This window comes from Bufo bufo, chromosome 7, assembly GCF_905171765.1.
Source record: "Bufo bufo chromosome 7, aBufBuf1.1, whole genome shotgun sequence".
NCBI classification, from domain to species: Eukaryota; Metazoa; Chordata; class Amphibia; order Anura; family Bufonidae; genus Bufo; species Bufo bufo.
In genome coordinates, this window is record NC_053395.1 from 163519049 (window position 1) to 163539380 (window position 20332).

The 20332-nt window shown below is 46.6% G+C and overlaps 1 protein-coding gene and 1 long non-coding RNA gene across 2 annotated transcripts in view; both read right to left on the reverse strand.

The window, feature by feature from the left end:
* LOC121007922 overlaps nucleotides 1-20332 on the reverse strand; it is a 414279-nt gene that overhangs the window by 234032 nt on the left and 159915 nt on the right. The window lies entirely within an intron of this gene.
* The window catches only part of LOC121007921 (putative methyltransferase DDB_G0268948), a 230177-nt gene that overhangs the window by 88536 nt on the left and 121309 nt on the right, over nucleotides 1-20332 (reverse strand). The window contains exon 6 of the mRNA XM_040440189.1: nucleotides 958-1095. Within this exon, the coding sequence (XP_040296123.1) occupies nucleotides 958-1095 (138 nt within the window). The remainder of the gene's footprint in view (nucleotides 1-957; nucleotides 1096-20332) is intronic.

Sequence of the window (20332 nt, forward strand, 5' to 3'; positions counted from 1 at the left end):
TCACCCCGTAAACATTCAGTCCCATGTAAATATCACTCCCTCAGACCCCTGTAACATTCAGTCCCATGTAAATAACATCACTGCCTCCCCCGACAAAGTCCTAGGTAAATAACATCACTCCCTCCCACAGCCACCTTCAACATAAAGTCCCATGCAAATAACATCACCATGCCCCAGCCCCCAACTACATTCAGTCCCATGTAAATAACATCACTCCCTCCCACAACTGCCATCAACATACAGTCCCATGTAAATACCATCACTCCCTCCTACAGCCACCATTAACATACAGTCCCATGTAAATAATATGAACCCCTCCCCAGCCACCTCCAACACACAATTCCATATAAATAACATCCCTCAGCCCCAACATACAGTCCCAGTGAAATAACTCCCAGCACTGCTCTGCCTCTCCCTTCACTTACCTCTCCTCATGTAGCAGACCTCAACACAGCATCTTTCCCCAGGTCTTCTCCTCTTCACTGCTGTCCACTCCTGCACTGGTCACATGATGGTGACATCATTGCAGGTCCTTCTCAATCACTGCCTGTTTTACTGGTCACATGACCTGTGATGTCTTAACAGGTCGTTCAGCTCTTCCAGTGCATTAGATTCAATTGTATTGCAGTCCTGAGGAAGGCAATACAGTTGTATCTACAGTAGCTGGCAGGCAGGACATTCGGGGCCTGGAAAAAAACATCAGGGGCCCAGACCCCGAATGTTTTAACATAGCAACGCCCCTGGGGTACAGCCACAGTGTCAGGTTTCTGAATGTAGTTTTGGAAGTCAAAACCATGAATTAATAAATAAATTAAAAAAAATAAGTTGTATCTGTCCTTTATACTTTCTCTCCTTTTGTTATTCACTCCTGATTTTGGCTTCCAAAATTGGTTCAGGAAACCTGAATGTGTGGTCGTACCCTTGTAAGCAAACATTAAGCATGTATTTATACTGCACCTTTTTTCAGTCTGTATAAGAAACTGTTCTGCATTTTTTGCATCTTTCTCCATGAATGTGTCATACACACAAATTGACTGGATAAATCCAATAATTTCAGAAATGGACATCTGAATTGTGACCGGTATATCCGTGATCCTGTAAGAACAAAAATGTGCTTGCAATATAGTATCTTCGTAAAAACAAAAATAAATGGTAAGAAATTTTTTAAAATAGAACAAACACAATGTTTCCCTTCAGCAGATTTACAACTAATTAATTACCCTTTAAGTGTGCCTTTGCATGCTTGGGAATTGGTTTCAGAAAGGTCAGGTACTGCAAATTTTTTTTATTCATTTGAATGAGGTAGAAAGCACATGGATTTTTGCAAGCCCCGTTCGGGTGAATGAAACAGATTTTCAGTCATAGAAATTTCTGCAACAAAATCTGCAGCGTGTGACGGCAACCCAAGTTTATGGCCACATTAAATCTAAATACTACAGAAAAATACGTGCTTGCATTATACACTGAACAAAAATATAAACGCAACACTTTTGGTTTTGCTCTTATTTTGCATGAGCTGAACTCAAAGATCTGAAACATTTTCTACATACACAAAAGACCCATTACTCTCATTGTTCACAAATCTGTCTAAATCTGTGTTAGTGAGTACTTCTCCTTTGCCGAGATAATCCATCCCACCTCACAAATGTGGCATATCAAGGTGCTGATTAGACAGCATGAATATTGCACAATGAAAGACCACTCTGAAATGTGCAGTTTGAACACACAGCACAATGCCACAGATGTCGCAAAGTTTGAGGGAGCGTGCAATTGGCATGCTGACTGCAGGAATGTCTACCAGAGCTGTTGCCCATGCAATGAATGTTCATTTCTCCACCATAAAGGCATTTCAGAGAATTTGGCAGTACATCCAAGCGGCCTCACAACCGCAAACCACGTGTAACCACACCATCCCAGGACCTCCACATCCAGCATGTTCACCCCCATGACCGTCTGAGACCAGCCACCTGGACAGCTGCAGCGACAATCGGTTTGCATAACCAAAGAATTTCTGCACAAACTGTCAGAAACCATCTCAGGGAAGCTCATCTGCACGCTCATCGTCCTTATCGGGGTCTGGACCTGACTGCAGTTCGTCGTCGTAACCGACTTGAGTGGGCAAATGCTCACAGTCGATGGCATCTGGCACGTTGGAGAGCCTTTCTGTACACGGATGAGTCCCGGTTTACACTGTTCAGGGCAGATGTCAGACAGCGTGTGTGGCGTTGTGTGGGCGAGCGGTTTGCTGACATCAATGTTGTGGATCGAGTGGCCCATGGTAGCAGTGGGGTTATGGTATGGGTAGGCATATGTTATGGACAACGAACACAGGTGCATTTTATTGATGGCATTTTGAATGCACAGAGATGCCATGATGAGATCCTGAGGCCCATTGTTTGAACCATTCGTCCACGACCATCACCTCATGTTGCAGCATGATAATGCACGGCCCCATATAGCAAGGATCTATTCTCTACACAATTCCTGGAAGCGGAAAACATCTCACTTCTTGCATGGACAGCATACTCACCAGACATGTCACCCATTGAGCATGTTTGGGATGCTCTGGATCGGCGTATACGACAGCGTGTTCCAGTTCCTGCCAATATTCTGCAACTTTGCACAGCTATTAAGGAGTGGTGGACCAACATTCAGCAGGCACAACAATCAACAACCTGATAAACTCTATGCGACGGAGGTGTGTTGCACTGCGTGAGGCAAAATGGTGGCCACACCAGATACTGACTGGTTTTCTGACCCCATTCCCCAGTAAGGCTAAACTGTGCACATTTCAGAGTGGCCTTTTATTGTGGGCAGTCTAAGGCACACATGTGCAATATTTATGCTTTCTCATCAGCACCTTGATATGCCACACCTGTGAGGTGGGATGGATTATCTCGGCAAAGGAGAAGTGCTCACAGATTTAGACAGATTTGAGAATATTTGAGAGTAACGGGTCTTTTGTGCATGTAGAAAATGTTTCAGATCTTTGAGTTCAGCTCATGCAAAATTGGAGCAAAACCGAAAGGGTTGCGTTTATGTTTTTTGTTCAGTGTAGTTATCTTAGTAAAAATAAAAATGGATAAAAATAAATATATTTGAGAATATAACAAAATACAATGTTTCCCGTCAGCAGATTTCTAAGCAATTAATTATGCTTTAAGGGTACAACCACAAGTATAAATACTGTGGATTTTCTGCAGCAGATTTTTATTCAGAAAAACCCCAACATTTGAAGAACAAGCAAAATAGCTGACATTTCGGATCTCTCATCCACATGCTGCTGAGAAAACCCACAGCGCAAACTAAGGTCTACTGCGTGGACTGGTGAATTGAACAGTGCTACTAGACAGGGTCAATGTTGAAAAAGGAAAGCAATAAAAAAGAATCTGTTTATGTATCACATCTGTGTTATGTTAAAACCATAGAGAAAACTTTGTGGAGGACTTTTTCTCCTATCTAAAATAACGGATACTCTGCCAGAACTGAAAAATGGATGCACAACAGATGCTCAAAATAAAGGATTTTTTCCCCCACATTTTTCTGTTCTGATAGATTAGGAGAGCAGAAAACAGAAAACCGACGTTTTAGACTGTCTCCTACCACTGAGCACAAGCCTGACCAGGGTGCCAACCATTAACTTTTAATAAGACTGGGCATGATTGCATATGATTGACCGATGCAGATGGAAGGAGGACATCATTTGGAAAAGAACAAGAAAATATCTGCACTCATGTGACAGACAGTACATGCTATGTAACACAAGTCAACTGTTCTGAAAATAAAAGTGGTTTTAAAAAAAGTTTTAAAGCCTGTGCAATGTTATGTTAAAAACTATTGTGACCTTATGTGCATTGGGTCAGAGAAGTTATCTTCTACCATTTTGATGAAAAACATGGTGCCATGGGTTCTACAGTTCTACGTGCAGGATAACAGGCTGAACTGGATGGACAGATTTCTTTATTCGGCCTTATGTACTATGTTACATGTAGAATAAGGCTATGTTCACGTGTCACATTTTCATATTGCAAATGCTACACAATTTTTTACTACAAGATCTGCAGCAGAAATCGCTCAGATTTCTGCCATTACTGTGCAGTGTAAAGTGTTTGGTAATCATCTAGGTCTTACAGGATTAGCAGCACTGCACATTAATGGCAGAAATCTGAGCCATTTCTGCTGCAGATCTTGTAGTAAATAATTGTGAAGCATTTTCAATCTGAAAATTGCAATATCAGCAACACAATATTTTGGGGCAAAATCCAGAGGAAAAAAGCAGTCTGGTTTGAAGTTTTCTGGGAGCAGCAGCTATACAAGCAGACAAGCAACGCAAGTTTTTGAGCGTTTGTGTTTGAATTCAAGTGTGTGACTTTAGATTGAGGGACTTTAAGAGGGGACTACACTAAGTCATTTGCTTATCACTGCAATGTTGTATTTTTTCTCTCTCGTTTCTTGAGTAACCCTGTGGCGAAACCAACCTTGCCACTGGGTGGTGGAGAAGCCTGGTTGCCAGCCTCTTGCCCCAGGATTATGGGCCCTCTCATCGGCCCATGCTAAACTTAAACCCCATGGCGATTTGACTGTGTTTGTGGCATCTGAGCACTGTTTGGATACAGGGCCGTCTTTAATATTGATTGGACCCTGGGCAAAATTTACTTGGGCTCCTTGGATCCCGCCTTCCCACACCTTAGCAGGCAATCACGCCCTCCACCACAACACACACAAAAAAACCACACATCTGGTAGAGTACAGTGAATGATTGTAAATACTTCCAGTTCTGAAGACTCCAGCGGCTCAGGATCAGTGCTCTGGGCAGCTGGGCTCAGGCTGGAAGTGGGCACCGCTCTGCAGGAAGGAGACCAGGGCTCGGCTCACCCTAGCGTTACAGTGCACCCCAGCACCCCACAGTATGCAGTATAGCACCCTATAGTATACAGCACCACACAGTATGCAATATAGCACCCCACACTATACAGTACCCTACAGTATATAGTAGAGCAGTATAGCCCCCCACACTATACAGGCCCCCACACAGTATACAGCCCCCTCACACAGTATACAGGCCCCCCACACTACAGGCCCCCCACACAGTATACAGCACCCCACTATACTGTAGTTTACAGTATAATAGCATAACAGCCCCTGTCACCTTTTTCTGATGTAATCTTCACACAAAAAAGCTCCAAACTTCTCCTGCAACACTCCTTGTAGGACCTGTGATGACCTCATAGCAATGTGACCAGTAATATTGCTAGGTTACTGGTCACATGGTGAGGTCATCTAAGGTCCTAGACTAGATCACAGCTTTCACAGAACACTGGCTGGACTCAGTGCCGGCAGGCATGGCAGCACCTCCTGTGTAGCACCTCCTCCTCCAAGCTATCTGGGAATATGTTAAATGTCTATGTTACTGTAATGGTTGGGACATTGTATATTTGAGTAGTGATGTCTGTCCTATTGTCTCCACGTGTGTATTGGCGATTTCCCTTTGTCCTGAGAGATAATTGAATTACTCCTCAGTTGTCTCCAGGACTGAAGACATTGTGTATTCTCCTGCCTGTGATAGTTACATCAACCCATTGTGTAAGGTAATTGTATCATAGGCAGAGGGGAGGATTTTGTGTGGGAGTGGTTTACTGTATTGTACGTGTTTATTGGTTGTTTTTACAAAACCCTGTGGGTGGTACTAATGTGTACCAATGTTATATAAGAACAATAAAGACACCGCTCTGCCTGACCACTGCTTGACCCTCAACACGGAGCCTCGTCTCGTTCTTGGGGGGATTCACTGTATGCTGTTAGAGACTGATTGCTAGGAGTGTAAGCCGCTTGGGTGCGTTTCCCATTCGTCTGCTAGCAGCTATTCGTGAGGTTCCGTTCGGAGTTTGGAGCATTCCCTTGTATGCCGTTACATTGGAGGCAAGCGGCGGGATCGTTCTCACAGTCCAGAAGGATAGCTACATAGAAACATCATTCCCTGGAATTACAATTTGAGGGCAACGCATGTCCCAGTACAGCGACCCTGACAGCAGCAGGATGGAACCAGCAGTGGCATACGATGAGGAAGACCTGGATGGCCGGGATGCATTAAGGAAAGGCATCTGGTACCAGGCCCTGGATAATGTACAATACCAGCGAGGCGAGAGTCTCCCCAGTGAAGAGCAGCGAGTGCAGAAGCAAGTGGCCCTGCGGATGCCCTTCCTGGGAGAGCAGCCCCTGGAGGAATGGGTGAAGGAACTAGAGCACCGGGTATGGCAGGAGCTATGGCTGGAGGATGCCTACCAGGCGCTCTGGTGGTATATGGCACAGTATATACCCTGGACAGCTGAGCATGACAAGCCAGAGGAAGAGGAGTTTGATGGTCCTGGCTTGTTATGGGAGTCCTTTGCAGAGCCTGACTTCGGGAGCCCTGCACAGTCCAGACTTCAGGACATTTTCTACGAGAGGGAGGCTAGGCAGGACTGGGATGACCCCCATGAGGTAGAGAAAGACCTGGCTCACCTAGCAACCCTGGAGTGTGAACTGGAGCAGGACTACCGAGATCTCTTCCACTCCATTGGGAAGGCTTAGCAGGACAGCAAGAAGTCAGACCCAGGTCCAGAGCCCTTCAGCTGGGAGGATATTGTGGATGTTTACGGGGAAGAACCCGAGGTGGCCAGTGGAGGTGGGACCGAGGTCTCTCCACCGGTCCTGCAAGGAATTGGGAGCCCAGTCTCCATTCCCCAGAGGCAGGCTGAATTACAGGGGGCAGAGACAGTTGGTCCTGTCCCCCAGCGGCAATGGGAGTTATTGGGAATTGGGAGCCCAGTCTCCATCCCCCAGCGGCAGTGTAATATGCAGGGAATTGGGAGCCCAGTCTTCATTCCCCAGCGGCCGTGTGATATGCAGGGAATTGACAGCCCAGTCTCCATCCCCCAGCGGCAGTGTAATATGCAGGGAATTGGGAGCCCAGTCTCCATTCCCCAGCGGCCGTGTGATGTGCAGGGAATTGGGAGCCCAGTCTCCATCCCCCACCGGCCGTGTGATATGCAGGGAATTGGGAGCACAGTCTCCATCCCCCAGGGGCAGTGTGATATGCAGGGAATTGGAAGCCCAGTCTCCATTCCCCAGCAGCCGTGTGATCTACAAGGAATTGGGAGCACAGTCTCCATCCCCCAGCGGCAGTTTAACGCACCAGGGGGAGACAGTAAGCCCCACAACAGTGCAGATGGGACCATGGTCTCTGCACTCACAGCACAGGGGGTAGGGACAGTCGGTCCTGTCCCCCAGCAACAGGGCTGTTTAGCCAAAGGGGAGACAGTCGGTCTCTCCCTACAACAGCAGAGCGGTGTATCTAAAGGAGAGACAGTCGTCTCCCCCTCCAACAACCAGGCTCCTTCCGTGGTAGCGCTGGCACCAGGGCAGAGTACCGCTGGTCTCTGCCCACTCAGCAACCCACCAAGGCAGTCTACCAGTCCCCCACACAGCCATGGTGAGGCACCTGGACAAGTTTATCCCTTGCTCAAGTGTAGTAACCATTTATTGTGGGTGGGCTGTACTGCGGTTTCTATTTTGTGGGTGGGCTTCTGGAGTAACAAGGGCACTGACCGGCAGAAGGTCAGATACCCTGTTAGTCTGTTTGGAAAAGGGGAAAAATGTGGCAAAACAAACCTCGCCACTGGGTGGTGGAGAAGCCTGTTTGCCAGTCTCTTGCCCCAGGATTATAGGCCCTCTCATCGGCCCATGCTAAACCCCATGGCGATTTGACTGTTTGTGGCATCTGAGCACTGTTTGGATATATTGAGCGCTCAGATCCAAGCTATCTGGGAATATGTTAAATGTCTATGTTACTGTAATGGTTGGGACATTGTATATTTGAGTAGTGATGTCTGTCCTATTGTCTCCACGTGTGTATTGGCGATTTCCCTTTGTCCTGAGAGATAATTGAATTACTCCTCGGTTGTCTCCAGGACAGAAGACATTGTGTATTCTCCTGCCTGTGATAGTTACATCAACCCATTGTGTAAGGTAATTGTATCACAGGCAGAGGGGAGGATTTTGTGTGGGAGTGGTTTACTGTATTGTACATGTTTATTGGTTGTTTTTACAAAACCCTGTGGGTGGTACTAATGTGTACCAATGTTATATAAGAACAATAAAGACACAGCTCTGCCTGACCACTGCTTGCCCCTTAACACGGAGCCTCGTCTCGTTCTTGGTGGGGGGGGGGGGGGGATTCACTGTATGCTGTTAGAGACCGATTGCTAGGAGTATAAGCCGCTTGGGTGCGTTTCCTATTCGTCTGCTAGCAGCTATTCGTGAGGTTCCGTTCGGAGTTTGGAGCATTCCCTTGTATGCCATCACAAACCCCCATTAGTAGGTGTTCAATTATTGACAACGCAGTCCAATGCACATCTTGTCTAATGTATGCAGTCCTAGAACAGCTGTTTGAGGGTGCATATCTTTGTTCAAAATGTGAGCAAATTACTTGTTTGGAATCGCACATAGTGTATCTAAACAAGCGAGTTTCAACATCGAGAAGCGTTGGCAATTTGGAACAAAGTTTGCTGCTCACTGAGCAGGCACTCCATGGAGAGATACAGGAAAGGGTGGTAGCATGGAGGCTCAGGAAAGTGAGGTAGGTAGCTGGATAACATTTAGAAAGCAGGTTAGACGGAAGAGTGCCATGGAGGCTAGCCCTGACCTAACATACCCCAACAGGTTTTCAAGGTTGGCAGATGAGGGGGATGTTAGTTAAGGGAGAGCAATGCTGCAGCCAGACACTTCCTCTGCCAGTCAGGGGAATGTCAGCTCCAGTAAGCAGGGACCAGGAGAGCAGGGCAGGCAAGACAGGTGCTGGTAGTGGGAGACTATTAGGAGTACAGATAATGTGATCTGTCAGAAAGACCGGGATCGTCAAACAGTGTGTTGTCTTCATGGCGCTTGAGTTCAACATATCGTGGATCGGGTTGACAGATTACTGGGAGGGGCTGGTGAAGATCCAGCAGTCATGGTCCACATTGGAACCAATAACAAAATTAGAGGTAGATGGAGCATCCTTACAAATGATTTTAGGGATTTAGGGCACCTCAAAAGGAAGTGTTTTCCAAAATACTACCTGTACCACGAACCACACAAGAAAGTCAGTGAGAGACTAGGGAGGTTAACAAATGGCTCAAGAACTAGTGTAGGAAGGAGGGGGTTTGGGTTCCTGGAGAATTGGGATGACTTCTCTGTTGACTACAGGATGGGATGCACCTCAATGGGGAAGGTGCAGCTGTTTTGGGGGAGAAGATGGCTGAGATTGGAGAAGTGTTCAAACTAGGGACTAGGGAGGGTAAATACATTATAGGAGGGGAAGATAGTGTAGAGCAGGGATGCTCAACCTGCGGCCCTCCAGCTGTTGTAAAACTACAACTCCCACAATGCCCTTCTGTAGAATGATAGCTGTAGGCTGTCAGGGAATGATGGGAGTTGTAGTATTGCAACAGCTGGAGGGCCGCAGGTTGAGCATGCCTGATGTAGAGAGTAGGGTTGAGCGAACACAAACTGTAAAGTTCGGGTTCGTACCGAACTTTCGGATTTTTGGACCCCGAACATTTTCGTAAAAGTTCGGGTTCCTTGCTTTCTTGGCGCTTTTTGAAAGGCTGCACAGCAACCAATCAACAAGCGTCATATTACTTGCCCCAAGAGGCCATCACAGCGATGCCTACTAATGGCATGGCTGTGATTGCCCATGGCAGCATGTGATCCAGGCTCTATATAAGCTTGAGTCACATAGCGCTGCACGTCACTCTGCTGTTACAAGTGTAGGGAGAGAATGCTGCTGGACTTGTGATTTCAGGGAGAGAATAGGAGAGAATCTTACTCAGTGATATACAGACAAATAGTTGTGTGGGTGCAGGGCACTATCGTTTTACCCTGCCGTGAGCTCATTGACCAAAAAACTCTAACTGTTAGAAATCTGTTAGTTAGGTGGGTGGCGGCGGCCATTTTATGCATGCTCAGTGCACCAGCACTGCATCTGAGCTTTTGGGACATTGCAAATCACCTTTTTTTTTTGGGCAAACTACAACATCTGGATTAGTCAGTGTGCAATTTAAGGTAGAAATACACCCATCATTTTCTGGGGTTTTAAAAACACTTTTTAAAAAAAACAGTATTCTCCAGATCTGCAAGTATTAAATTCAAGTTTAATATATAGAGCTTTCATATTCTGTTAGCAAAAAAATACTTTTTTGGCAATCTACAACATCTGTATTAGTCAGTCAGTGGGCAATTTAAGGTAGAATTTTCTGGGGTTTTAAAAACACTTGACAAAAAAAACACTATTTTCAGGCCTTGCAGCATCAGCACATGTGAAATTACAGGCTTATATACTGCTGTCAAATTCAGTCTTTAAACAAACACTCATTTGGGCACCAAAAATTTAGTTGGCAGCCCTTGATGCAGATGTCATTGTGTGATACACCCTTTATACATTTGGGTTACATTCAGAGATTTTAAATACCGATATTTGGTGCACCAATATTGAATTCAGGCCTACACTGGTTCAGGCCCTGTGAGATACCCCCTCTACATACAGAGGTTTGAATTAGGCATTTGAAATACAGCCATTTGAAATACAGCCATTTTGTACAAAGATATATTTACTTCAGGCCTACAGAGGTTCAGGCCCTCTGAGATAGCACCTCTACATACATGGGTTTGAATTAGGCATTTGAAATACAGCCATTTTGGGAAAAAAATCTTTTATTGAGGCCTAGGCTGGTTCAGGCCATGTGAGATACACCCTTTACAAACAGTCGTTCTATTCTACTATTAAACACCCATTTAGGGCAAGATCCTAAATTAAAAAAATATGAGGAGAGCGTCAAAAAAGGGACGTGGTGGTGGTGCTGCTGGTGGAGCTCCTGTTGCAAAGAGAGGACGTGGTCGATCTGTGCCAGCTACACGCACAAGTGAAACCCTTTTCTCAGGTGCGAGTAGGCGACAAAACCTACAGCGGTATTTGGTCGGGCCTAATGCTGCTCTACGAATGGTGAGGCCTGAACAAGTACTGGCGATAGTAGATTGGGTTGCTGACAGTGGATACAGTTCCTTCACATTTTCTCCCACCCAGTCTCCTGCTGAAAGACCACAGTTGGCCCCTACAGCCCATGTCCATCAGTCTTTCACCTCACCCCCTTGCAAATCAGCCAAGCAGTCTGAGCCCCAAGTCATGCAGCAGTCTCTTCTGCTTTTTAAATACTCTGTTAGCAGGGTTTCCCAGGGACATCCACCTAGCCCTGCCCCAGACGTGGAAGAGATTGAGTCCACCGATGCCCAACCACTTATCTTTCAAGATGAGTACATGGGAGGACCATCGCAGCATGTCTCGGATGATGACGAAACACAGGTGCCAACTGTTGGGGCTTTCGAAAGTGTGAAGACCGACAAGGCAGGGGTGAAGACTGGGTGGAAGATGATGTGGAGGACGATGAGGTCCTCGACCCCACATGGAATCAAGGTCATGCGAGTGACCTATGTAGTTCGGAGGAAGAGGCGGTGGTCGCACAGAGCCACCAGCACAGCAGAAGAGGGAGCAGGGTGCAAAAGCAGAGCGGCTGTCCTCTAGACAGTACGCCTCCTACTGCCCACCGCAGCAAGGGACCGAGCACACCAAAGCCAGCTCCAAGGAGTTCCCTGGCGTGGCAGTTCTTCAGACAATGTGCTGACAAGACATGAGTGGTTTGCACGCTGTGCAATCAGAGCCTGAAGCGAGGCATAAACGTTCTCAACCTGAGCACAACCTGCATGACCAGGCATTTAAGTGCAAAGCACGAGCTGCAGTGGAGTAGACACCTCAAAAACCAAGAAAGGTCTCTGGCTCCTCCTGCTTCCTCTTCTGCTGCAGTCTCGGCCTCTTCATCCCCCTCTGGAGAGACAGTGCCACCTGGCACACCGCAAACAGAGGATCTGCTAGCAACACAAACACCTGGGTCACCAAGCATATTCACAATGTCCCACAGAAGCGTTTAGCTCTCCATTTCCCAAATGCTGGAGAGGAAGAGGAAGTACCCCCCTACCCACCCTAGCCCTGAATGCCAGTATTTCTAAATTACTGGCATTTAAAATGCTGTCATTCCGTCTGGTGGAGACTGATAGTTTTAAAGGCCTTATGGCAGTGGCTGTCCCACAGTACGTCGTGCCCAGCTGCCACTACTTTTCAAGGCGAGCCATCCCTTCCCCGCACAATCAAGTAGGGGACAAAATCAGGTGTGCACTGCGCAACGCCATCTGTGGCAAGGTGCACCTGACTACGGATATGTGGACCAGTAAGCACGGTCAGGGCCGTTATATCTCCATAACAGCACACTGGGTAAATGCAGTGGCGGCTGGGCCTGAGGCGGACAGCAGTTTGGCGCATGTCCTTCCACTACCGAGGATTGCAGGGCGCTTCAGTTTGCCACCTGTTGCTTCCTCCTCCTACTCTGCCTCCTCATCCTCTATTAGCTCCTCATCCGGTCAGCGTAACACCTTCACCACCAACTTCAGCACAGCCAGGGGTAAACGATAGCATGCAGTTTTAAAACATATCTGTTTTGGGGACAAACCCCACACCGCGCAGGAGCTGTGGACGGGCCTTGAACAACAGACCGATGAGTGGTTTGTGCCAGTCAGTCTCAAGCCCGGCCTGGTGGTGTGCGATAATGGGTGAAATCTCGTAGCAGCTCTGGGACTATCCGGTTTGACGCACATCCCTTGCCTGGCGCATGTGCTGAATTTGGTGGTGCAGAGATTCCTTAAAAATTACCCTGACATGTCAGAGCTGCTGCATAAAGTGTGGGCAGTCTGTGCGCGCTTTAGGCGTTCTCACCCTGCTGCTGCTCGCCCATCAGCGCTGCAGCCTAACTTCGGCCTTCCCGTTCACCGCCTCATAGGCGACATGCCCACAAGGTGGAACTCCACCTTGCACATGCTGGCCAGACAGACAGGTGATAGTAGAGTTTCAGCTGCAGCACGCACGGGTGAGTCGCTCGGCGGAACAGCACCACTTCACCACCAATCACTGGGCCTCCATGCGAGACCTGTGTTCGTTTGTTGCGCTGTTTCGAGTACTTCACCAACATGGCCAGTGCCAATAACGCCGTTCTCAGCGGTACTATCCCACTTCTATGCCTCTTTGAAAAAACGCTCCTGGCGATGATGGAAGAGGATGTGGCACAGGAGGAGGAGGAGGAGAAAGAGGGATCATTTCGTAAGGTTTCCGGCCAGTCATTCCCAAGTGGCTCCGAGGGTGGGTTCCTGCACCCACAAACCCAAGGTACACAATTGTCCAGCCAGGGCACAGTTCTAGAGGATGAGGAGGTGGAGGATGAGGAGGAGGAACCATGTTCACAGCAGGGTGGCACCCAGACCAGCTCATGGCCATCACTGGTGCGTGGATGGGGGGGATACAGAGGAAACAGATGATACACCTCCCACAGAAGACAGCTTTTCGTTGCCTCTGGGCAGCCTGGCACACATGAGCGATTACATGCTGCAGTGTCTCTGCAACGACCACCGAGTTGCCCACATTCTAACTTGTGCTGATTACTGGGTGGCCACGCTGCTGGATCCCCGTTACAAGGACAACGTACCGTCCTTAATTCCCTCACTGGAGCGTGATCGTAAGATGCGCGAGTACAAGCGCGCGCTGGTGGCATTCCCACCTGACAGCGGGGGCACAGTGGAAGCACAAAGGTGAAGGACGAGGAAGAGGTCGGCAACGCAACTGGGGCACCGCCAGCACCTCAGCAGGCACGGTTAGCATGGCCGAAATGTGGAAAAGCTTTGTCAGCACGCCACAACAACCAGCACCACCAGCTGATATGGAACGTCTTAGCAGGAGGCAGATTTCACCAACAAGGTGGAGCAGTATGTGCCCAATTTGGCTCTGGATTGGTCTGGTACTGCAGATACATCAATGACCTGCTCCTTATATGGGCGGGCGATGTGTCTGCCGTGTCGGACCTCCAGGGCTATTTAAATGACAATGAATATAACTTGTATTCTCCATAGTACACGTGAAGCGCAAGTATTAATTTCTTGGATTTAACATTAACTGGCCATCCAGGTAAAATAGTGCATACACAAACTTTCAGGAAAGATATAGCTGGTAATTCCATCCTCAATGCCAAAAGTCATCACCCATTGCTTGTCATTAAGGCGATTCCTGTGGGTGAATACATTCGGGCTCTGAGAAACTGTAGCTCTATATCTGCATTTGAGGAAGAATGTTTGTTGATTGACAGCAGATTAAAAAGCAGAAACTATCCAGATTGGATGCTTCATAGAGGCTAAACCAAAGCATTGCAGAGAGCCAGATTTAATATGCTTTTTGGTCCTGCTGACAGTCATAAACAGGGCAGAAATCGGGTAAAGGGGAAAGAGAAACAAGGTCGCGGAGAGCGGGACAAGGTGCCCACCTTGGTATTAACATTTAGTAAACAATTTAGCAGAATACGCAGTATAGTCAACTGTTTGCCAATTTTATATGACGATCAGATATTATATGATGCGCTGAAATCTGGATGCCATATAGTTCCAAGGAGGGCTCCAACCTTGTCCAATACTCTGTCACCTTCCCTTTTTTCTTCTAAAATTAATACTAAGTAGTAGTTGGAGGAGTAGTTGGTTGAGCTACAGGGGCTTTGCCAAATGTGGCAGCAGCCCCTGTAAAACATGCAGCTATGTTGTCCCAACAAAAAAACTTTGATAATTTTGATCACTCTTCCACGTTTGTCATTAAAAGTTACATTAACTGTAATACTATGGGTGTGGTTAACGTTATCCGCTGTATAGAATGCGACTTAATGTATGTGGAAGCACTACACGTAAATTCAAAAATAGAATACTAAAACACCTTAATTATATTGCGAATCCCACTGCAGTAAATATTTCCAATGTGGCTAGACATTTTATTCAGGTTCATGCCCGTAGGACAAGATCCTTTTGTGCGTTTGCGGTGGAGAAGGTAATTGCACCATTGCGAGGTGGAGATCACCGCAAAAAACTTCTCCTCCGTGAAGCATATTGGATTTTTAGGCTCAACACCAGGGTTCCTACGGGCTTGAACCTGAAAAAAGAACTCATGTATGTGTACCAATAACTGGAAATAAATGCAAGAGATTTTGTATCAAACTATTTATATGGATCCATTTGTGGTTGTACAGATGTGTCATCACTACCGCTCCCTTATTTCGCAATTCGTTACTAACTAAACACAATTTTTTTTCTCCTCCAGTCTATCAATACACACCAATGCCAGTAGATGGCGGTGTTGAGTTAAAGTTAATATCGCTATCCGGCTCCTGATACAGCCCGTAGTCATCCCGACACTATACAGGAGCCGGGTGATGGCTCCTCAACTGTATATGGTGTTAAGTCAATGGGGACAGATCCGTTTACATTGACACAATATTGATGCAATTGTAAACGGATCCGTGCCCCATTGACTTTCAATGTAAAGTCAGGAGTCCCTATTAATATACCATCGGATCAGAGTTTTCTCCAATCCAATGGTATATTTTAACTTGAAGCGTCCCCATCACCATGGGAACACCTCTATGTTAGAATATACCATCGGATTTGAGTTAGATTGTGAAAACTCAGATCCGACAGTATATTCTAACACAGAGGCGTTCCCATAGTGATGGGGACGCTTCAAGTTAGAATATACTAAGAACTGTGTACATAACTGCCCCCTGCTGCCTGGCAGCACCCGATCTCTTACAGGAGGCTGTGATCCGCACAATTAACCCCTCAGGTGCCGCACCTGAGGGGTTAATTGTGCGGATCTCAGCCCCCTGATCGGGTGCTGCCAGGCAGCAGGGGCCAGACCCCAAAAGCATTGGTTGCCAGTGCTGCCCCCCCCCACCTCCCTCCCCAGTATTAAAAGCATTGGTGGCAGTGCGGGCCCCCCCTCCCTCCCCAGTATTAAAAGCATTGGTGGCCAGTGCGGCCCCCCCCTCCCTCCCTTCCCAGTATTAAAAGTACTCTGGTGAACAGCTATCGGGGTTAAAAATAGGGCTGGAGGGGTTAATTTATAAAAAATAATTTAACTCACCTTAATCCACTTGATCGCGCAGCCCGGCTTCTCTTCTGTCGTCTTCTTTGCTGTGTGCAGGAAAAGGACCTGTGGTGACATCACTCCGGTCATCACATGATCCATCACCATGGTAAAAGATCATGTGATGGACCATGTGATGAGCGTAGTGACGTCACCACAGGTCCTTTCCCTGTGCACAGCACAAAAGAAGACAGAAGAGAAGACGGGCTGCGCGATCAAGTGGATTAAGGTGAGTTAAATTATTCTTTATTAATTTTTAACCCCTCCAGCCCTATTTTTAACCCCGATAGCTGTTCACCAGAGTGCTTTTAATACTGGGGAGGGAGGGAGGGGGGGGGGCCGCACTGGCCACCAATGCTTTTAATACTGGGGGGGGAGGGAGGGAGGGGGGGGCCGCACTGGCCACCAATGCTTTTAATACTGGGGAGAGAGGGGGGTCTGGCCCCTGCTGCCTGGCAGCACCCAATCAGGAGTGCAGCACCCGAGGGGTTAATTGTGCGGATCACAGCCTCCTGTAAGAGATCTGGTGCTGCCAGGCAGCAGGGGGCAGTTATGTACACAGTTCTTAGTATATTCTAACTTGAAGCGTCCCCATCACTATGGGAACGCCTCTGTGTTAGAATATACTGTCGGATCCGAGTTAAATTTTTAAATATTTTTTTAACCCTTCGCCCGTGTGAACTCGCCCGTGTGAACTCAGCCTTAATGTAATGTCCACATATAAATATTGGAATAGCTTAAGTTTAGAGTGTATATACTGTACAGTGTATCTACTGTGTATATATATATATATATATATATATATATATATTATATATTATATATACACATACACATATATACACACACACACTGCTCAAAAAAATAAAGGGAACACAAAAATAACACATCCTAGATCTGAATTAATTAAATATTTTTCTGAAATACTTTGTTCTTTACATAGTTGAATGTGCTGACAACAAAATCACACAAAAAAAAAAATGGAAATCAAATTTTTCAACCCATGGAGGTCTGGATTTGGAGTCACACTCAAAATTAAAGTGGAAAAACACACTACAGGCTGATCCAACTTTGATGTAATGTCCTTAAAACAAGTCAAAATGAGGCTCAGTAGTGTGTGGCCTCCACGTGCCTGTATGACCTCCCTACAACGCTTGTGCATGCTCCTGATGAGGTGGCGGACGGTCTCCTGAGGGATCTCCTCCCAGACCTGGACTAAAGCATCTGCCAACTCCTGGACAGTCTGTGGTGCAACGTGACATTGGTGGATAGAGCGAGACATGATGTCCTAGATGTGCTCAATTGGATTCAGGTCTGGGGAACGGGCGGGCCAGTCCATAGCATCAATGCCTTCATCTTGCAGGAACTGCTGACACACTCCAGCCACATGAGGTCTAGCATTGTCTTGTATTAGGAGGAACCCAGGGCCAACCGCACCAGCATATGGTCTCACAAGGGGTCTGAGGATCTCATCTCGGTACCTAATGGCAGTCAAGCTACCTCTGGCGAGCACATGGAGGGCTGTGCGGCCCTCTAAAGAAATGCCACCCCACACCATTACTGACCCAATGCCAAACCGGTCATGCTGGAGGATGTTGCAGGCAGCAGAACGTTCTCCACGGCGTCTCCAGACTCTGTCACATGTGCTCAGTGTGAACCTTCTTTCATCTGTGAAGAGCACAGGGCGCCAGTGGCGAATTTACCAATCTTGGTGTTCTCTGGCAAATGCAAACGTCCTGCACGGTGTTGGGCTGTAAGCACAACCCCCACCTGTGGACGTCGGGCCCTCATATCACCCTCATGGAGTCTGTTTATGACCGTTTGAGCAGACACATGCACATTTCTGGCCAGCTGGAGGTCATTTTGCAAGGCTCTGGCAGTGCTCCTCCTGTTCCTCCTTGCACAAAGGCGGAGGTAGCGGTCCTGCTGCTGGGTTGTTGCCCTCCTACGGCCTCCTCCACGTCTCCTGATGTACTGGCCTGTCTCCTGGTAGCGCCTCCATGCTCTGGACACTACGCTGACAGAAACAGCAAACCTTCTTGCCACAGCTCGCATTGATGTGCCATCCTGGATAAGCTGCACTACCTGAGCCACTTGTGTGGGTTGTAGACTCCGTCTCATGCTACCACTAGAGTGAAAACACCGCCAGCATTCAAAAGTGACCAAAACATCAGCCAGGAAGCATAGGAACTGAGAAGTGTCTGTGGTCACCACCTGCAGAACCACTCCTTTATTGGGGGTGTCTTGCTAATTGCCTATAATTTCCACCTGTTGTCTATCCCATTTGCACAACAGCATGTGAAATTGATTGTCACTCAGTGTTGCTTCCTAAGTGGACAGTTTGATTTCACAGAAGTGTAATTGACTTGGAGTCACATTGTGTTGTTTAAGTGTTCCCTTTATTTTTTTGAGCAGTGTATATTGCTGGCAATCATGGATCTTGTGTAGTGGTTATCTGCTCACTACAGTACTATCATATGGTATACAAACTAAGAAGACAGGTTGGCATTAGCAGGAGGTGCTCATACCCACATGCAGTTGTGCATATATATAGGGGAGCAAATCCTGCACTTGTGGTCCGTTGCTAATCGCAATCCCCAGCAAAATGCATACAATGGAGGATGCCCGCGGCAAACCACAAGTACCACAATAGACATCCTACACAAGATAACAAGTGCGGATGTCATAATTAATATAACAATATAACAAAACAATAACAAGGACAGGTGCACTCTGCAGTTTCACTAGACCCTCAAACTGATTTTAAAATTGAGAGATTAGTTAACATGTCCTACGGTGTAGAACATGTCTAAGCCCGGACACCACGCCAAGGTTTCTCAAGTAGCCCGGGCTACTTGGCGTGGTGTCCGGGCTTAGACATGTTCTACACCGTAGGACAGGTTAACTAATCTCTCAATTTTAAAATCAGTTTGAGGGTCTAGTGAAACTGCAGAGTGCACCTGTCCTTGTTATTGTTTTGTTATATTGTTATATTAATTATGACATCCGCACTTGTTATCTTGTGTAGGATGTCTATTGTGGTACTTGTGGTTTGCCGCGGGCATCCTCCATTGTATGCATTTTGCTGGGGATTGCGATTAGCAACGGGCCACAAGTGCAGGATTTGCTCCCCTATATATATGCACAACTGCATGTGGGTTTGAGCACCTCCTGCTAATGCCAACCTGTCTTCTTAGTTTGTATATATAGATTTCTGGAGGTGTATAAACTCCAATTTAAATGTGCCTGTTTTCCATCTACAGGCCACATTTAGGTGCACCTGTGAGGCCTGGGACATATCAGCCAGTCTTGAGTGGGACTCGCAGACTCCTCCCTCCTCCCATTGGAAGCATGGCTACATGCTGGAGGTAACTGGTGAGCTGTTTGTGAGTCGGCCTTATGCTCCTGTAATTTGCCCACTGGCTCCTGGTATCGCCCATACGGCTCAGATAGGAGAGTGTTAGGTCCCGGGCTACTTGAGAAACCTTGGCGTGGTGTCCGGGCTTAGACATGTTCTACACCGTAGGACATGTTGACTAATCTCTCAATTTTAAAATCAGTTTGAGGGTCTAGTGAAACTGCAGAGTACACCTGTCCTTGTTATTGTTTTGTTATACTATTATATGGTAGTAATAAAATGTGCAATTGTATTTTTCTATTTTTTTGTTATCTTTTTCTATGTTTTTTTTAAAATAAGGATACAGGGATTTTTGTGATTTTATGCACAGTAAATTATTTAAAAAATAAATAGATTAATATTTTATATACAGAGCCGACCATCGATTCTATATTTAAATATATGCAAAAGGGTAGGCACAGTACTTTCTTATTTAATCTGTTTTGTCCATAGTGATAGTGCCAACATTACAATAAAAGATGGACACTTATCTTTCTGAGTGTGTATAGTATGTATACTAACCTCACTGAAAGTAACCATGGATAAATAAAATAAAAAGAATAAAACAGTTTCCCCTTCCCACCTCTATTACTGGTTTGGTGTTACACATTTGGTGCGTTACCCTCCCCCCCTCCCCCAGCTAAAGAAAGTACTATATGCACTACGTTTTTGTTTTTTTTCTTTGAGAATAGATAATTGTGGGGGTTGGGATTAGTCACAGCAGTTGTGAGTCCAATGGTTTGAAGCACTCTTTCTTTTTGTTAGGAGCTGTAGCTGTGCTCATGCTAAGCACAGTTACAGGACTAACTACAGTACAATGGACTAAATGTACATTCATATATTTATGTATCGATCACAATTAT